The sequence below is a fragment of the Anopheles bellator genome, chromosome 1, assembly GCF_943735745.2.
Source record: "Anopheles bellator chromosome 1, idAnoBellAS_SP24_06.2, whole genome shotgun sequence".
Lineage (NCBI taxonomy): Eukaryota > Metazoa > Arthropoda > Insecta > Diptera > Culicidae > Anopheles > Anopheles bellator.
In genome coordinates, this window is record NC_071285.1 from 59,728,364 (window position 1) to 59,748,363 (window position 20,000).

General features: G+C 48.0%; 1 protein-coding gene across 1 annotated transcript in view; it reads left to right on the forward strand.

The window, feature by feature from the left end:
* LOC131206180 (potassium voltage-gated channel subfamily KQT member 4-like) overlaps window positions 1–20,000 on the forward strand; it is a 66,466-nt gene that overhangs the window by 31,770 nt on the left and 14,696 nt on the right. The window contains exons 11-14 of the mRNA XM_058198622.1: window positions 539–790; window positions 4,159–4,326; window positions 7,355–7,425; window positions 17,576–17,703. Coding sequence (XP_058054605.1) covers window positions 539–790; window positions 4,159–4,326; window positions 7,355–7,425; window positions 17,576–17,703 — 619 coding nt within the window. The remainder of the gene's footprint in view (window positions 1–538; window positions 791–4,158; window positions 4,327–7,354; window positions 7,426–17,575; window positions 17,704–20,000) is intronic.

Sequence of the window (20,000 nt, forward strand, 5' to 3'; positions counted from 1 at the left end):
CTTTTTTTTCCTGTCTGTTTTGTTGGCCACTTAATTTTTCAAAGTATTAAGCTTTCTGGCCATACGTTTGCGACGATTGGCGGATCCAGCGGAAGACTTCTGCCCAACACAGGGACAAGTTTTCGGTTCCTGACATCGGCCGAAGGGAACGCGACCTCACCGTAGCTCTCCCGTTCTAACTCTCTTCCCGTTTCCCTTTCGTCCGTCCACCTATAGTTCTTCACCACCTTCAACACTGCAACAAAGGTTCCACCGATGCACAATGCAACCACCCTCATCCTGACCCATTGCACCGGAAAAACTTAATACATCTATTCTGATTTATTTCGTTTCTTCTTTTATTTTCTTCTTTGCCCTGTTGCCACCTGTGCTGCCACAATGGTAAATTGAAATACTGAAACCAAACAATGTGCAAATAACCATAATATGACCTACCCCCGAACACCCACACATACGCACCCTGCAATGGTGTGGCCACCTTCTGTCACGCCAATTGTAAAATGGGATTTCGTGAACCTGATTGCTTTCGGCCACGCAGCCGGACTCGAGCTCGCCTCGGTGGGGCCTCTGGTGGTTACCGGAGGCGATCTGGTGGTTGGCCGCAGCTTCCTGTCAACTGGTAGCGGCGGCGGCGGCGGCGGCGGTGGCGGCGCCGGAGGCGGCCATTTTGGCGCGGGGCCGTCCTCCTCGCGGCGCAGCAGTTTTGTGAGTGGAATTTTCTCCTCCGCCGTGCAGCGCCGCGGCAGCGCGAACGAAAATCCACCCCATGCTGCTAGCGTCGCCATTAACAGTAATATGTTTCTCAATGACAATACTAGTATTAATCATAAGAACGCTACTACTACTACTACTACTACTACTACTGCTGGTGCTGCTGCTGGTGCTGCTGGTGTTGCTGCTGTTGCCGCCGCTACTTCTGGCTCGTCCTCAGCCACGGCCGCTGCATTCGATGCTAGAGAGGCTGCTGCCGCGAACGCCACTGCTCAAAACGTTCCTACCATGCTAAGGTTCGGCGGCGCGTCCGCCCTGCCAATACTACTCTGCGGGCAGCTGCAGAAAGAACTGCTCGTCCGGCAGCATACTAACAGACAGTTATCATTTTTCACACAACCTACTATCGACTCTATGAGTTACCATCTAATTAGCACTGGCAGTGCGTAACCAAGTACCGATAGCTACCGATAGTTACTCTTACTCGCTCTTCCTTTCTCTCACTCTCTTACACCGCCCTCGTGCTCTCTCGCTCGCTTAGTTTCTCGCATCATTTTCGACTACCTAATATTTGTACAGCTGTCTGTTTACCTCTCTCTCTCTCTTTCTCTCTCTTTCTGATTATCTCTTTTTCTTCTTCGGAAAAGTCCACTTTTTGCGTAAATTCCACCACCAAAAAGACCACACTTGTATACAGTACAAATGCGTTCCTTGCCACGAGGATGCCATAGCCACCACCGCCATCTCTGCACACGGTGTGCGTTCACTGACCAATCTCTAGCCGCGGCCTTATCGTTTTCCGACGGCCGATCCTGAATACGGCACCACTTACTCACAGTCACACACATAGACACACACGCATACAGGCGCAAGTGGCCTCGACGGGGCGCACTTCGGGCAGCCGTTTGTTTTCGCCTACTGTGACCGAACGACGCCATTTTAGTTGCACAATTTGTAGCGCTAGCAGTCCTTGCTTCCTTCGCACGCATCCATGGATTAGCGAGTCCACCGGCCGTAATCTAGTTCCTTAGGAACGGCTTCGGCGACATGTACGCTTTAGAATGTAATATTTTCGGATCCCGTGACTCCTTTTCCCGGCGGTCCTTTTGTGCGATCAAATGGGCTAATTAGATTTTGGTTGAGATTTCGTCGATTGCGAGGCACACACTCATGCACACACATGGCCACACGGCAGAGCGGCATCTTACCCGGAACTGCTTTCACCGTTGGCAATCTCGCAGTAATTTCGCAAGTTTGGCCGCCGGGCTTGCGCAATATGTTCGCCATTTAATTGGAAAAGTTCACACTTTGCATGCGTTTTGGAAAGTTTCACTTTTTGATGTTCATTCGGTAGCGCTTCATGCTTCAGGAACGTGCTTTCTAACTTCTTGACTCGGTTTGGCTGCTGATGTACCCGCCCCACAGACCGCGCATCAATCGCATCCCCGTTCGCCGATCTGCCGTAATCGTGTGTCCCTGCCGCCGTGTTGCTTCACCACCGGCTTGAAGCGACCGCTGTTGCTGGGCAAGAGATATTCGCCTTCTCGCACATAGTTTACACTTTGGTTAGCCACAAAATACTGAGGTGTCCCGTGTCGTGCTTGCTTCGCATCGTTCCACGTGCGATGAGATCCTTTCTGGCCGTAGTTAATTTGCCGTACCTTCCCTCGACGCTGTTAGAGTCACCTGGTGCCGGTCTTAGCTCATCTTTCCGTTTGCGCCTCGGGGTCGAAAGTTGAACCGTCACGCCGAGTGTCGATTAGTCGACATCTAATGAACCGCAAATATGTAGCCAGGGGGCCAGCTGAAAGTTGTTGAAAGTGAAGATTCCGCCCAACGCTGGGTAAGCCTGACGGGGTTGGAACGGAACTCGAAGCAGCAGACTGTTTGAGAATTTCGACCCCCTGTTTGCGGTTCCTGTGTTTCGTGGTGTATATTTCAATTTGAATTACCCTACCGTATGGGTCGTCAGGATTTTTGAAAAACGAACGGTCTCTCGCTTGTATCAACGCAATGTCTGGAACGAATGTTTTGAAACAACATGAGTTCATGAGTAGGCTGCTACTGATAAATGGCTTGCACGAAATTCAAATCAGAATCAAAGTAGTCTTTAAAAAATTCATAGTCCATTGAAACGGTTGACGTAAGCGAAGGAGGCCGTTCGGTGGCTTTACAGACACGTTTTTATGTCTCCGCTGCGCCACGTCCACGGTCTGGTTCTGCGAAGGTTGCGAAGATTCATTATAAATTCAAAGTGAGTTCGTTGTGTCGTTTGACTCATTTTGTTCAGCGAACTATGACATCTGAACGGCCTCGTTGTGATACTCCTTTACTCGGCTCGTAGAAAATGGAAAGGTCGTTCTTAAGATGGAACCTCCACCCGAAAGGTTTCGCCTATCGTCCCGTGACGATCTTAATAGATTATTGGAATTCAGGTAAACGGTCGACTGTCGTTTCGAGCGAAAAATAGGCCAAATCACTTCATTGTTTACCCTGTTTTTTTTTTCAAATGAAACAATAGCACGCCCGTGCGCTGTCCTGTTTCTCGGTTGCGTGCATTTCCCAGCTTCCCGTCAACGTCGCCCAGAAATCAGGGGGGCAAAGGCTACCGGTTCCGCCAACGTGTGTTCCACAAAACGAACAGGACCATTCTGACTTTGTAGAAGTAGGGTTTCCTTCGCTTCCATCGTTGCCCGCTGAGTAAGCAATTTTCCCGAACTGTTTACCAAGAAACGTGCGGACTAACAGCTTGCGGATGGTGGGTTCGATTCACTCGGATGGAAACATGGTTCAGTTAACCCTTATTTTAGGAACCCTTTTTCGGAACAACTTTTACTGTTTGACATTGCCAATTAGAGGAACAACCTAGAAAATCGATAGAAGCGAAGAGGTCCCTCGAGGTCGGTGTAAATCACGGGGAGCTTCTGAGGACTCAGGTTAGCAAGTAGAGCGTATTCGCGGCCCATTCGCACGCTAGATTTCGGTGGATAGTTAGTCTTTAAGAAGGGGCATTATCTAATCGTTGAGTAGCTCGGGCTTGGACTAAAGTATATGGACCCTATTGTATCACCTTTTGTTCACCAAAGTGCTCTCTAGCATGTTCCAGAGCAGCACGCCACGCTATGAACGGCTACAGTTGTCGGTGAAGGTTAGGTCAGAGCTGGGTGTCTGTTCTTTTTCCGGGAAGTTTGGCGTTTAAAAACAAACCGCCTTACACAGTGTCCTTCGCACTACTTCACTGCACCGCTCCCGTTACCACTACCAGGACCAGGATATGGTGTCTATTGCTAGCCGCACGAACCGGGTAGAAGCACCTTCGTGACTAAATCGGGAATAGAAAAGGCGTTGCGACTCGGTAAATCTAGCGTAGCAGCAGAAGATTTCGATAATTGATTGAATTTCCTCTTCCACCCGTCACTGGATCTACGTCTACCGCGCGGACATTAGGCGCAATCGAACCGGCAGGCCGCGAAGAGGAGAGCCTCGGTGTGCAGCAGCAGCGGTACCGCATCGTACGGTTCCGAACTCCCTTCGACTCACTGTTCAGGGGCAGATCTGCGTCAACGGCGATTGCTGCGACTGCCGCCGCAACGACAGCCTCCCGATACGCTGCAGGTAGGACCTACAGACCTCACTCATCGCGAAAGCACCCACAAACTCATCAGAATGTCGGCGGAGTATCCCATTCGGGTGTTCCCTTTTCACCACCATGTGCACTGATGGAACTGTGCTAACCGAATGTTTGTTGACGACCCCCCCTGTTCTAAGCGCAAGTTCCCCGAAACGAGTGAAATAGTGTGGAGTTTTCCCAACATTCCGGTAAATTAAAAACAATTTCAACGGCAAGTTTGATGATTATCAATGGAATGAAATCGTTCCACCATCTTATGTGCAGCGGCGTACAATGTTCATTGCGCGACGTCGTCGGCAAACAACCATAACCGGCCGCGGCCACGGCCAAGCGCTCGTTAAAAGGCGGCCCAACCCTTTTGGGGCCCTTACATCCAACCCAGGTTCCTGGCTCCCGTTTTTCTGCAATCAAAATCCACAAACCGGAGGCTGACCGCAACCGGTAACCGGCAACCTCTTCCGGCCGGGAAACCTGTCCTCCCGTACACCCCTGGAGGCAGGCTTCGGTCATGTCGCTTTTTAATTCAATTTGCCCAGCATCCCCCGGAAAAGAGCATACAATCCTCCAGCTGGCAGAACTTTCTCGCCAACGACAACCCGCCGACGTCAGAGCCGTGGCTCTTTTCGTGTTCTGTCTTTCTGCTGAAACCCAACTGCTCAACCATCCGCCGGTTTCTTACCTTACCTTGGGCCTTCAAGGGAGTTCAGGGGTCACTAAAGGATTTTATTTGTGCTGTTGCGCCGAGCCTCGGGATTTTTATAGGCCGCGCGCTTCAACCGCGAACGTCAACCGAAGGACCTCAAAATAGCGGCTCAAAAATAAATCCTCCGGCTTCATTTCATGGCACCAAGGCTCCAAGTAGGGTACCCGCTGTTCGTTAGAGCCCCGGTCGCAGGTTGTGTAGGCTGTGTTTGTGTGGTTTTGTGACTGTTTTCGTGTGCGTGTTGGCAGGTGTGTCCTCGCCGCAATTTCATGCCCTTTCTCGCGTCGCATTCAGGAAAAATCGTGTTTGTATCCTTTCCGTGGCACTGCACGTTACATTTTGGCCGTTCTTGTTGCATGTTGATGTTGTACTTAAAAATATCTATACACTATATACACGTGATAAACAAGGGGCTGTACATAAAGATTTATTTTGTTTTTGTTCCATTAACACTAACCACTAGCGGATGGATCTGGCCGAGTTTGAGTTTTGAAACTTTAACTTTATGCAATCAAAGCAACAAACTCAGGTTCCAGTATCCTTTCCTTTTGGCTCTCTAGGACCTTTGGGCTTCGGATTCGTATAAAAACTCCACCTCACCGTACCCGAAAGCCCAAGGGATCGAAGGGGTTCGCGGAGAACAGTTTCTTCCTGTAACGGAATCGTTTGCGGTGTGTCTGTAGTCAGTAATCACTGTGTCGCTTGCAACAGTGTTTGTGTTTTCGTTGTAGACGAATTTTGTACAGAAAAGAATCTAAAACTCACATCACCACCACCCAACTGCATCACTATCAAACTCCAAACACACAACCACCGATCCGATCACTACCACCGCCTCTGTCAGTGTCCAAAAATGCTGCAACAATTAAAGAAAAAGTTAATCGAACCAACTTAAACTTTTCTGCATCCACCCCTAAATCCGAGCCGTAGTAAGCACCTTCACACTTCTAGTGATAGTGTTGGCTAGCCACGAGCGTTACGAAAGCAAGATGCAAACGGCGCGAATCTAATGGAAGCTCAAATCACCAGCCAAACTAGCAAACCGATAACATTTGTAACTAAACGCAGTCGTGTTTTTTAAAGCCCTCCCCTAAAATCGCCACCTAGCCGATTCACGTTGTGAATATTTAAACTCGATCCGTTCGAGAAACTCCGAAAAAAAACGTCCCACCAAAATGATAACGTTCCAGTAAAACCGAACCTTTAGCAGTACAAGCAGTGCAAACGTAACCGTTGAAGATGAGAACATTCTTCGCCATCACCAGGGGGATCTGAGTCTGAGGCGTCGGCGAGTCCCGGTAATGTTGCCCGCGTTTGGCTCAAAGTGTTTCCTCCGAATTTCGCTCCTGCTGCAATGCTAGTAAACGATTCCGGGCGTGATTTTCAAGCTCACACTCGTGCCAAGGACACACACAAAAAAGTAGTTTACACTAAATTATTGCATATTTCCCTAGCCGGCGGTTCGCGCTCGCGGATGCCGCACCCGATCGTACACGGTGGGCAGCGATCAAGAATTCAATTAAAAGAGGTACATTCACTTAATTTTATTGCAGCCACGGGACATTAGCGTGCTGCGCAAAGTGCCACGTGTAGTAAATTGGAAGGCACTGGGAAAAGGTTATTGTTTCGAACGAAGAAACAGGGAATTTTGTGTAGTGTAGCTAAAAGAATTCGAAGGCCACTCACAGTAAAGCTTGAAGTTTTATATACATTTCACCGAAAGGGAGTCTTGTTAATAATAGCGTTGAAAAAGCAGTACGCCCATTGGAAATAAGTTCAAATGACTCACGGGAGGATACGCTTTTAAACACCCGAATATCAATCAGCCACATCTCGCCCGACGCCGGCCCCAGGCTGGTGATTGTGAAAAATGTTCTCATCATCAATTCGTCCTTCCTCTTCTTGTAAAGCAATAAATTAGACTAGCATATTAGAACATATTTCGTAAGGTTTCGCAACTCTCGATGCCTCAATTTCTAATTACGATTTTTCTTTCTTCCCTCTTTTTATTCGTCCAAATCAAAAAACCGAACCGAACTCCCTGACGTTGGTTGGCCTTGGGAACGCCTTTTTCTCTGTCTCACTTTCGTTTTGGGACCTTTCCGAATCCTGTCCTTACCGCCGAATCGGTGGGCTCTGCACACCGGACGGTGCTCTGTTTGCTCAAAATTAATTTTAATCCGCCCGCCCGTCGATCAACACGAAAACAAACCCTCACCGTACGCCATCCCGGGGTCCATTTTTGTGGTCCATCGACGCTATGAATAATCAACCCCCTGGGGGCCCCCTCCCGCTGCCGGTGTCCGCAGATGAAGACGAGGAACCGAGATGTGTGCAGCTAACGAATCAACACAAAGGGGCCATCCGATTCATCCGAAAGGTAAGTGCGCGCTGAATATTATGCTCTGAGCAGCACCTCCAGTCCCTATCACTTTGCAGCATATTGCCACCACGGCGCACCAACCCGAGAGCTCCGCTCCGAAACCCGGGTGTAGCTCGGGCTGCAATGATTTTTTGGTTTTTCTCGGTAATCGACTTTTTTTTTCGACATCCGCCGATCGGTCAGCGGATTTGCATATGAATACCACGGGGGGATTGCGCTGCCTCGGATCCGATTATTGCAGCGCCGTATCGGTTTGATTTGATTTTCCACCATCGGAACAGTGGTGTGCGCATGTAAAGGGCCATTAATTCGGGTCTCGCAGCAATATAGTATCGTCTCGGTTGGGCAGTGTGCGATGGAAGGTTTTCTCTTTCGCTTTCCCTTCTGCTAGAATCCATTTCCTGTCGTTTCTGGCACTGGCCAAAGCGCACGGCATGGAGTGCACGTTGGAGACGCTGCCCAACGTCGTCGGACTGAATCTCGATCCATCTCGATTGGATCAAACGAATATATACATGAGACATTACCATAACTTGATTTGAACGACCCAACCGACCGCGGGGCCGTACGCGAGCCGTCGGTCGCAACCTTTCCGGTGGGATGGAACATAATCGCACCATCATTACATGATAATCCATTCTAACCTCCGCTATCCATCAACCCAACTTGCAGATGAAGTATTTTGTAGCGCGCCGCAAGTTTAAAGAGGCCTTAAAACCGTACGATGTGAAAGACGTCATGGAGCAATACGCCGCCGGACATGTCGACCTACTTGGCCGCGTGAAAAACGTTCAAACTAGGTACAGACATCAAGCCCACCAATTGTGTAACAATATCGACAAAGCAACAACCAAACAAATAACTCTCTAACCCTCTAACTCGTAGTTTGATGTTTTATTTTTGTGTATAACCCCTTGGTTGAAAGCAACGGGATGATGATTGTGTAACACCTTTTAGATACAGATGATAGGTCTTGATACAAAATATGCAATCTTAATTAACCGTACGAGTTTGTCACACCCACACCCAACCCTAGCTTTCCACACACAAACACACACTCACTCTTCTCATTCGGAACTATGGCTGAGAGTTCTCCTTCAACTGCATCTGCATTTGTGTTCAAGATCGTTTCTCCTTTCCAAACGGCATTTCGTTTGACAGCATCCATCCTTCCCGTTCACGATGCCCCTTATCGTTTGTTGCTGTTTTTTTTCTTCAACATATTCACACGGATTGTGGCCGATTGTGCTGTCATCACTCATCACCCAAAACAGTATAACACGGAAGTGGAATGTTTATGTCACCTACACTGTTCGTTTCCAGAAAACCTTCTTTAGAATGTGTCTCTATTTGTGTGTTTTGTAGGTGTGTGGTCTGTTCGAATAGGTGGATCCCTAGTAACCTAAACCCGGAAGACAGCAGTTACTCGTGTCCTATTCGTGCGACTATCGATACGTACGGCAAACGTTTCGTTTTTCGAGAGCTTTTCTTATGTTCTTGTTCTAACAAACTCTACGCCACCTTTGATTTATGTCATTCTTTGTATGTTTGGTTTTTTTTTATCTTTTCGACAATACATTTAACAAATCGTTTTAACGCCATTTTCGAATGTCAGCGAAGCAAGTGTTAGTTGACCTGGAAGTGTATCGAATTTGTGGCCGTTTGGCGCCGAATGTGCCGAATCCTGTTTTAGCTCAGGATGGAGGGTGGCTTGTGCACTGCGAACACTTTCGTTACCATCGGTAGCGAGTGGGGATACTTTTGTGTTCACACATGGCCCCATAAACCTAGACAGTGACGTGTGTAGTGTTGTAATAGTAAAATGCGATCCCTGTTTACGGTTCCCGCTAAACGTGCTCATAATTTGGCGAAATGGCAAACTTTACGAGCTCGAATTTGCCTCCAGTTTTACGATACTTTTAGCGCAGTTCACCTTAGCGGTGCCGACGTGCCGACGGTTTGCGTTGGCCTCGACGAAAACGAAGTAACCATTGAGCAGTTCAGTGGCGAGCTGTCACCAGCGATACTGAACAATCGTTTTGGAAGGTGAATGTGCATTACGCTTTCCTAAAGAGAAGCTCACCCATTACTTGACGGTTACCTTGGTAGTGGCACGCGCGTCTTGACGGCCATGTTTGGTTGCCACCCAACTCAATAATCCGGCAAGATATCCTGCGGAGGAAGTTGTTTAAGAAAACAGCTTAACACCCTGTGTGTTGTGTGAAGTTTCCCCGAGCAAGGTGAGGGTGATTTGCAGAACATAAAACGGTGAAGGCCCAACCTCTGGCTATTGGAATACCATTGCTAATGGGGTGGTTGGCCGGCAGCACAGGGCCAACTGCAGTTCTGGGATGTCGAGGAACCCAATTTCCTCCCCAGGGTAGCATTAAAATAACTGCTGACCGTACGGTGCCCGGTGCGGGAAACCCGATTCCCGGTGGCCCCACAGTGTGCGGTGTGATTGGTCCATTTTCGGAGCGATTATGTGCGAACCAGGGTTCGACCGCCGACGTGGCATTTGCTTCGCAGCCGTCACTGACTCAGACGTTCCTTATTGTGAATGTTGATAATTTCTCGAAGAAAATGTGTTTGCTTTCCGTTGTCCAAGCAGTGGCACGGCACGCCATCAGCATTGTGGCTGTTGCCGTCTTCAAGTCTGATGACCTTATGCAAATTGGATCGGACAAACAGGGCACGGAACACGGACTGTGCCCTCACACCGCAAATGACAGATCATTTATGTCACCCAACGATGGCGGATTTGAAGGGCAAATAATGGCGGGGGCCCATCGGTGGCACAGCGGAAACAGCACGTCCCGTTGATCCGACAAATAGGCTAGCATAAATTTGATAAACAAGAAACGAATCCATCAATAAAATGGAAAACGATAGGGATTTCGCCACCACGGTTTGTGGTGGTGTCTGCGAACCCGGAATAGTCGTGGAGCATCGTCGAGGTGGGATTTGAGCCCGAGCCCGGGCCACAACATTCGTTAGGACGGAAATCCGACGAGAAAGCCGCGAAAAGGTGGACCCGTGGGGCGAGGATGTTCTGAATTTATGGGCCCGATCTGATGATGTCGCCACCGCCAGAGGGAGCGCCCGCAGCCGCACCGCGTGGCACGTAGGCAAAGGACGACCATTAAGTTAAAATACTTTTCTGTCAGATTTATCAGCGCCGTGAGCGGAGCTGGGCTTGAGTGGGTCGTGGCCGCCGAAAAAACAGTATGGTTCAACGAGACAATGTGACAATGTTGCCGAGAGGCCCCTTCATCATTGCGGGCCTCCCTCGTCAGCAATTGTGGCTTATCTTACAACTTGTTTGAAAACAAGCCTGGCTCTTTGTTGTCGGACTTGGCACCGCAGGCGAAACGCGCACAAAGACAGTTACGCCGTCGATAATGAACTGATGTAAACTTATTTTACATCGCATAATTCTTCGCAAAAGGTCATGTTGCCGCAAACCCGATTCGTGTTATTTGCGATATTAAACATGGGCGAGTTTCGGCTTTCATTTCACCCGAAACGACGAGTGTGTTATGTGTTTTAATCTCATTAACTTGTTGCACGTGGCACGATTGTCTATCAACACACGGCTCCAGCAGATCGCACGATCAAACCGAGTATAGAACTGGCTGCCTGATGAATGGCTTTAATGCTTCGGTTCTCAGAAGCTTCCAATTTCATCGCCCCCTCGGTTGTTGGCGTTTCTCTGGCGGAGGCGTGTCTCGGGAGGCGACTTTAAGCCCGCATTTAACTGCTTCCAGGAGTTGTGTATTAAGGCGTACTTTGAAACATTATGTACGCATCCAGCCATGAGTTAAATCACTCACTTGCCTCATCGGAATGGGTCCTTTTATGCAGCAATACCTTTGGGACGCCGGGAGAACCAGCAGTCGACCAGCCAGTCTCATCCGAACTCATAACGAAGGGCGCCGGAGGATGTAAATCTTCAAAGAAGTATCATCCCCAGCGTCTCGGATCGTATAAATCACCCGAAAATTGGGTGTTCCCAGGACCCGGCGGTGGCCACGACACAGCGGATGCGGAGATTGACCTCCCTGAGCACGCGACCAACGGAAAGAACCCTTTTTTCTTTCCTTTCCCATATTTTTTTCTGTGTTGTAAGGGGAATTCCCTTGGGCTAGGCTTGCACGCTTTCTGCGAAGTCCACTCTGCGAACCGGGACTTACGGGCCGTGGCCGTGAATAGTTGCTGCTAAAAGGGGCCAACACGCAGCGAAAAAAGGAGTGTATAATAATGGAAACAAACAGCATCGAGCGGCCACCGTCCGGAAGGACCTTCCGGGAGCACGGATAATGGGCGAAAAAACACAACGAATTGTCGACATTATGCTGACAATAATCAACTAGCAACCGTAACGGTCGTGGTCCGCTCAGACGGCGGGACCGAGGGCGACCCGGGGGCACCAAATCCGACCGCCCCAAAAATTGGATTCATTTTCCGCTAGGATGGAATTCTTTCCTGCGCAAAATTGTACCCTGCCCGACGTAACGGAACGGTAAGCTCCGGTGGTGGATCCTTATCGCGCTCGTTGTGTGTGGGGTCGCCATTTTTGGAGGCGCAGGATTTAAGTGTGACACCAAGCGGCTCGTTACAGGGGTGCCGCCGGGGGACACCGTGCTTTAATGATTGTCAATTCGCTTTTCAGCCGCAATTCATGGCACATTTAATGCGAGGTTCGTCGCGACCGACCTGGGACAAATGTGAACCGATCTGATCCCCGAGATCGACACTTTAGCGGCCGCCGGGTTGTGTCTGGTTGCTGGCAGCCAGCGTTACAGCGCTCCCTTTGAGCTACTTTCTCGTTCCGGTTCCGGTTGTTTACACGATCCTTACTATCGATTAACCGTCATGGAAGCGTGGCTTAAAACTCTCTCTCTCGGACGATTCTGCCGCCGCCGCAGAGAGATAATGGCCGATTTGTTGTCATTAAACAAAACCACTTTCCCGGCCCCGTAACCTACTCGCCGGAGCCTGTTATCTGCCTTATTTATGCTCTTCATTTTATGATTACATACGGCGACCGAAACGTGACGGTTAAAGTTGAAAAGAAAAATCGGCCCCATTCCGGTTGGTGGCTGACTGCAACGTTAATTCGTTGGATCTGCTGCGCGCTCCTGCTGATAGCGTTAAAAGGGTCAGTGTTTGGTTCGGTTTTTTAGTTTTTGTTTCGCAGATAAATCTTCAATAATTGGCTACTGATCACCAAAGAAATCAATCTCTGGAAGTGGTGCACAGAGCTGTTTGCAAAATGAAACATCCGCCCATGTGCTAATGAGCGTCACTTGGCGTGTTTAGTGCTCCGGTCAAAAAAATATTGGAATCGTATAATTAAATCAATCGAAACAGCCCGACGAGCAGGCTTTTATGGACGTAGGCTGAATAAATAGCAAGGCTGAAGAAAGATTTTAAATTTTCCCTTGCGCCTTTGATTTTTCCCCCATTCGACGGTGGTCTTCTGGCGCAGGCACTTAAAACCATGGAATGATTCCACCGAGAAACTGGACTGAGAAACTTCGGGGCTGTAAAAACTCGCCTGGCCTGGCCGCCGGCTCTGGTATCGCTACTTTCTTTCGCGTCTTATTGAAAACGGCTCCATGGGGCCTCGAGCTGAGATTGGGGACGAGTGTAATTCAATCAACCAATTTTATGGTTGTCTGCCACAAAGTGCACAAAAACACCACACAAATCCGGTCGCGAAACGAAAGTGCCTTTCGCCGAGAGTGTGTAAACGGATTTCGCTTTTTCGCGCTCTCTCTCTCTCTCTCTGTCTGTGACATTTCTATTGGTTAGCATCTTGAATTTCGGAAAAAATATGGCTTTTTCGCTGGTGCCTGTCATTTTACAACTCTCTGTTGTCGCCGCCCCTGGCCGCCGATGAACACCGGACTCGCACTTCTTCTAACGAGCTCTCGGTCCGAATTCACGTAACATTCACGTTCTAATGCCGAGCGGAGCGCTTCGACGCCCGTCCGCCGGTCGTTACTGATTTGCGCCATACGGGCGTCCGTTTTTGGATGAGCAGCACGATTGGGTTGGCAACTCGAAATAGCTTCCTGCACTTACACTTGCCATTTACCCGTGGCGCATGTAGCTACCGCCCCTTCGCATCATTAAGCTCGATTATTTAGGGGGTTTCCCGCTGCGAACGTGATGGGGACCCTTTCGCTCGGTGTAATGGAGACGCCTGGTTGTTGGCATAAAAGCTCAAATCTACGCACGGCGTTTGTTTACGCAAGTATTGGTAAAAGAAAAATTCCGAAACGCCGAAACAGTCGTATTTAACTCGCAACCGTTACTGTGTGCCTGGGGTTCGTAAGTAGCGTGGAAAAGGAAATGATTTCAGAGGGAAAAGTCCGCCGGCGCCCTCAAAACTCCTCGCAAACGGAAGGCCGCTAAATAATTTAATTCAACAAAAAGCCACTTTTACGAGCACCGATTGGCGCCACCACCGTGAAGTGCGTTTTAATTCGTTTACTCTTTTGTCAACCGTTCTTTTATTGCGTCCACAATTAAGTTGGATTTTATGTGCCCGAGCTTATGTATCTAGCGAATTTTACGGCAATATCGGGCGGCTTCCGGTTGGCACTGTTGGCATTCGGTAGGAAATAAAACCCCAGATGGTCCGTTCGCTGGTTAGTTTCGTGGTCAAATGAGAATAAATATGGTCAGGGATTCGCACCCGATCGTAAAGCAATAAAATCTCATCCATTTAGCGGCCAGTGCGCGGAGAGGATTTGGACATAAAAACGCACGATTTTTATTATGTTTAATCTTCTGACGCTGGCGCACAAACCATTCGCGAGGTCAATACGTGGGATTTTAAAATTTCGACGGCAGTAGTCGGGAGCAGATTCGGTTTTACTGGGAACCCATTTCGTAAAAGATTTGCGATGAAGAATGTATTGGGAAGGATTGAGAAGCTCATCATAAAATGATGCTGGTTTTCGGGTTCGACCTGTTCCGATACGAACCACAAAATGAACCACACACCATCCGTTAGTTCAACCCATTTTCGTGGAACTCAGAATCGGGTTTTGGACCGGATAATGGCGTTGGCCTACGGCGTTGTATTCGGCTAGACAACGTATTTTTCTTATTGTTTCATTATTATTATTGTTTGCTTAAATGTATGATTTGTTAATTTAAAGTAAGTTAAAGGTTCTTTGCCGACATTTACGTGTTTTTAGGTGCATCCATCGTGCCCTGTAATAGTTGTGTTATCTGTTTCGTAAGGACCCTAGTAGGTGTACCACACGTCCCAGTACCCAGTCGATGGCATCCGTGTCATTATTACCTAGTATTTTATGTTGGTATTGCTTGTACTGTACTATCGTATGTGTAATATATCGTCGTGTGTATATGCCAGTGTGTCTGTTAACATGAATGCCTTCCCTCACTGATTTCTATCTCTTCGCAGTAGCATCAAACCGTCTCTCAGTCCAGCTCAACACACGTGTACCCAATATCTCCTTTGCAAGTGCCCTCCCGAAGAGCGAGCCACGTACCCTCATAAGCCCCTACTCAACTCGCACATGTCCTGTTTTTCCACATCGACAAATCCTCTCCCTTTTATCGCTCTAGTTCCACTTTGTCAAAGTATCTTTGGTATTTATGCACACAGCGACCCAGGAAAGGAAAGGATTCTCTCACAATATACCGTAGAAAATTTAAATGGTTCGCAAAATAATTATATTTGACAACGTTTAATAATCATTACCTTAAACAGCTAGCCAATTGGGCAGAAATATTATTCTGTCAACACAATTTTAACAAACTGCTTTCGAGGGACATACGAAACGGGTTCGCCGAATCCGGAACAGAAACAGCCCACGGAATGGTTTGGCCGTCGGGAATTGTAAATTACAATCTCAACACCCAGCAACATGACGTGTGGCCAGCGAGCAGCACGAATTAAAATCAAACAAACTCTCCTCCCCGCTCTGGGCGGGCGCAGGACATCCACTGCCTCTTCCAACTCAACCCGCTTTCCGCAAGTGGCTCCCACTCCGGAGCTATAAACTGTCCGATTTGGAAGCATACAATTGAATTAATTTTGACCTACGGAACCTACAGGAAAGGGTACGCGGCACTGGTCAGCAAACCAACCCGCAAACTTCCGGTAAAAACTATCCGAGGAGCGCCTCAGAATCGCTGGGAGGTCGACCACCCGCGAAGATCGAGGCTGCAATCGACCGTAAGGCGGTAAGGTTCGGTGCGAACTTGGCCGTCTCCGCTGACTGCGGGCGGCGGTCCTTGCCTAGTAGTGCCGGGCCGGGAAACCAAAGGAAGTCAGACTCTTCCTGTTTGAATAAATTATTCATAGCTTCCACCGGTACTTTGATGCGCATAACAAATAAGAACTGGCTGCCGCCGGCAGCGCGCAACTATGGCGTGCGTTTTTTTCCAGACTTCCGCCGTCTACTGTCGGCTGACCTATCTACCGGGTTTGCTTCGGGTTCTTTCACCCTTGCCACACTTAAAAGGCCCACGAATTGCGGAAGATAGTGGCAAACGAGAGCGTGTTGGTGCCATGTTGGGTAACATTAAAAAGCCAACTGGAAAACCACGTCGCCGGTTCCAAGACGCCCGCTGCAGCGGGGACGTGGGCCATGGCCAACTTTGAATTATTGACCACCACGTCATAGACTTCACCGCACAGCGAGAGGGAGAGCGTGTTCGTGTCGTTAGTGCGTTCAGTCAGGGTCACAGGCAGTAGGCCTTATTTTGTACAGCACGTCACCTGACAAAGCGAGCCGGAAGCAATTTTAGCACGCGGCAACGCGGTGTTAAAAGTCGCGTTCTACACTTCCCGTTCACGCAAATGGCTTCGAAAGTCACATTGAAATTGTTACAAAAGTTCAAGAAGCAAATATTTGTGCTGGCAAATAAATCATCACCCAGCGACTTGTCGTTTCTTCCCCAAGGGGCGGAAGCGGCAGAGAGCTAGAGAGAAGCTTGAGCGCTTTCAAGAGTTTCTTCGGAACCACTCTACGGTGGGCCACCAGCTTCGAAGGCACCGCAGGGCCAAGATGTTGACGAAGACCGAACCGAGTAAGGTCGTGCCTGTGCAAACGTTTATTACTTTCATTACCGTCCGAGAACACTCCGAGTTGGTGGGAAACTCTGTGTTTGGACAGGAGCGACCACCAAGAGGCGAAGGAACGACGACGACGAATGACAAATTGAAAGGAATCCGGTTGCTGTCCAATCTCTTCCCGAACCGGTAGCTACCGGCGTACGGTTGCGTAACGAATTTACATGGGCCGCACATATAATGTGCCCATATTGTACATTGCTTTCAATAATTGGTGACAGCTCGGTTGACCGACCAGGCGACCGACGGCATGAAGCTCTGCAAAATGATATGAACTGTGTGCATTGCAACAAGCCATCCAACGGAAAACATAAACATTGAACGGTTGTTCTCGGAACGGGGTTTCATGATGCTGACCAACGTTCGAGGGCCAATTTGATTGCCATGCGCATACCAGATCAGCCACTAGAGTATCGATGACGATGCTTCAATCTCTGGTATTATCGATTAGTTATCATAGTCATATCTGCGCTTGTCCTGCCGAACCGTAAGATCATATGTAATTTACCGTCCCTCATCTTCTGGCGCAAAGCGGCGATTCACGGGTCTTGTCTTCTGACCGACGGCCTTGCCTTCGACAATCCTGCCAATCCTACTAACACCAGTCAGCGTTTAGATACTCATAACACTCTTTCTTCTTCTCGTTCTACTTTCTCTTTCTTCCTTTCTCTGCATTAATCTTTTTTCATCCCCCATTTCATCTATCCAACGGCAACTGTTCGATATCCTTCCCCGCACTGTACTTTGTCACTTGTACAAACACGGCCATTCGATGGATCAAACTGAAAATATAAACTATTAAATAATAACCGGTACCAATAATGTCACTACTCGAACCGAATCGTCGACAAACTCGGTACGCCAATGGCAACGTGCGACAAACGTCCAAACGCGTTGCGATTTGTTCAAACCGCCCCGCAATCGATGTTGTGTCATCGATGCCAACCACCCATGTTCGCACACCCTACCTTCCCCAACCCTGAATCCGTCGATCGGCCCCACGGTGTCGTCGGCGACATCCGGTAGCTAAAGTATTTCGTGGCACGTAAAAAATTCCGCGAGGCACAGAAACCGTACGATGTGAAAGATGTTATGGAACAGTACACTTCGGGACACGCGGATCTGCTGACCCGCGTCAGGAACCTACAGTTTAGGTGAGAGCACTCCTATTCTTTCTCTACTCTTCATAACTTAATCATTTTCGTTCTCAACTCCTTCGTTCGATGACCGTTTGTTTACTTTATCGCCCTGTTCTTTTTTTTCGAACTTTCTTTCTCTGGAATTGTTGGCTGAAATTTTTGGCTTTTCTTTCCGTTCTTATGCCCCAAATTTTTGGTTTCGTTTTTCTAAGTGCGGTTTCACTGTCGCGCACCACGCCACTAGTCGATAGTATCGCTGTTTCGTTTCCATCCTAAGAGTATAGACAAGCTGATCTCTGTGCTTTATCCTACGTTTGTTTGCTGCTGTGGAATTCGATTTCGGATGGAGAAATGAAGAAAGAGAAATCCTAACCAGAGCTCTCCGGTTCGGTTTCGGTGACGGAGTTAAAGTGTAAATTTTTCATTCGAAAATTTGAAATTTCTTCCAAGAACTTCACCCCATTCATTGCATCGTGCTTTGATGTGTATTGAATTCTATTTCACCTAATCTGCTACATGAGCCGGCTCATCATTCCGGTCCTTGGCTGATTGGGCGAGCTCCAATGATGGCTGCCCGCCGTTTTCGATTCGAAGTTCACGATTGACCGTTCAGCTCCTAGTTTCCGGGCAACACTTTGCCTTCAACAGCTCTGAAACAGCAACTTTTGTTGGTGGCCTAAGTTCTCACTCGTTCTTATTTTTCATTTCCTCCCCTGGTTTCGTTATGCAAAAGTCAGTTTGCAATTATTCTACATGTATTGCTCCGAATGCGTGTTTTCAACTCCGATGCGAAACGCAACTTTACGTGTCTCTGTACAAACTTTTACTGTTTCGATTCGATTTTGTATAAACAAAGATCTTATTTCATACCGAAAGCGTTGAATGTTTATGCCCATTTGCTTGTCGCAATTGCAATATGGTATTTCTCTGCTAAGCAATACCCCTTTAGAATAGTTTCTGTTCTTTTGTTTTATGATTCCGTGAAATCCGTCTCATTTCGTTCGATTCCAAATTTAAATTGTTATACTTTCTGCAGAAATTAGTTTTGAATGTCATTGATGTTTTTCGAACATAAATCGGCCTATTGTGTAGCTGACGCTGTTGTTTGTATTGTTTATTTTCAACTCATATCGAAGCCTCAAAATAATTCAAACGCTAAATAAAAACGAACCAATTGCAAATGCAAAATAAACTTTCTATAAGCTCCATAAACGAATTGATGTTCAGTGTTATAGTGTATTTATTGTGTATCACTTTCCATTATGTTTGCCATTTTCTCATATCAATGTTTATGTGAAATTGCTCTTTTATTTTCGATCATGTGAAGAAAATGACGTTACAGCGATTTCATAGAATGTTTACGATAATCTAATTTTAAAGCAATTTTGTGTACAACAGTGTGTTATTTATCGAAAGGTGGTATCAATGACGTTTGAAATTAATTTTCCAATTGGCGATTTATTGAGAGTATACAACAGCACTTCACAGCAGCAGCCTCAACCAGGCAACAGTAGTACTTGGCTTGCAGTTGCCGAATCATTCCTACCGCCCTGTCGGTTGTGACCAAACAACCCGATGTGTAAATATAATAGACGTGTGCCAAGATATGTGCCATCGCCGCGAAGCTTTGTCCCAGTAGATTCTCGAGGCGTAACGTATTAAGTAGTAACATCCCTCGTAGCAGGAACTATTTATTCCAATTCGATGCTTTCACACGTAAACGCAAACGGATGTCGTTTGATGCTGGTCCGCCCAGAGTCAGCGAGATGATCTTTTGTGCAAAGTTGTACGTTACACTGTAAATACACTCCCAGCGAATCGAAATCTTCTCTTCCTAGCGCCGGAAATCTTCGCCCCTCAGCGCCAGAGTTGCTCGAGCCAACGGGAGCGTCTCATGTTTATGACAACTTTTATGTCGTGCCGCGGTGCACAATAGTAGTAAAGCGGCACACTCCGGGCGACAACAATCGATGTAAATCAGCGAAAATGTTGTTTTCTCTCTTTGGCTCGACACTCGAACGACGCAGGAACGACAATTTCCATTTCCCGACCGTACTTTATTGCCAACTTTCGCCACTTTGTTCGACTGTTTTCCGATAGTTGGAAGCTACGAAATAAATAGCAATTTGCCTTCCGCCTAGTGCCGTCGGTTGATCGCCGTATAAAGCGCCAGGAGTAAAACCAATCTCTACAAACAACGCGGTGCGGTGTCGCCATAAAGAAGTTTTGTTCGGTACAAAATGAGATCCTGCCCCGCCTGAGAATCGCATCACCCGGTTCGGTTCGTTTTCATGTCGAATTTCACCGATCCC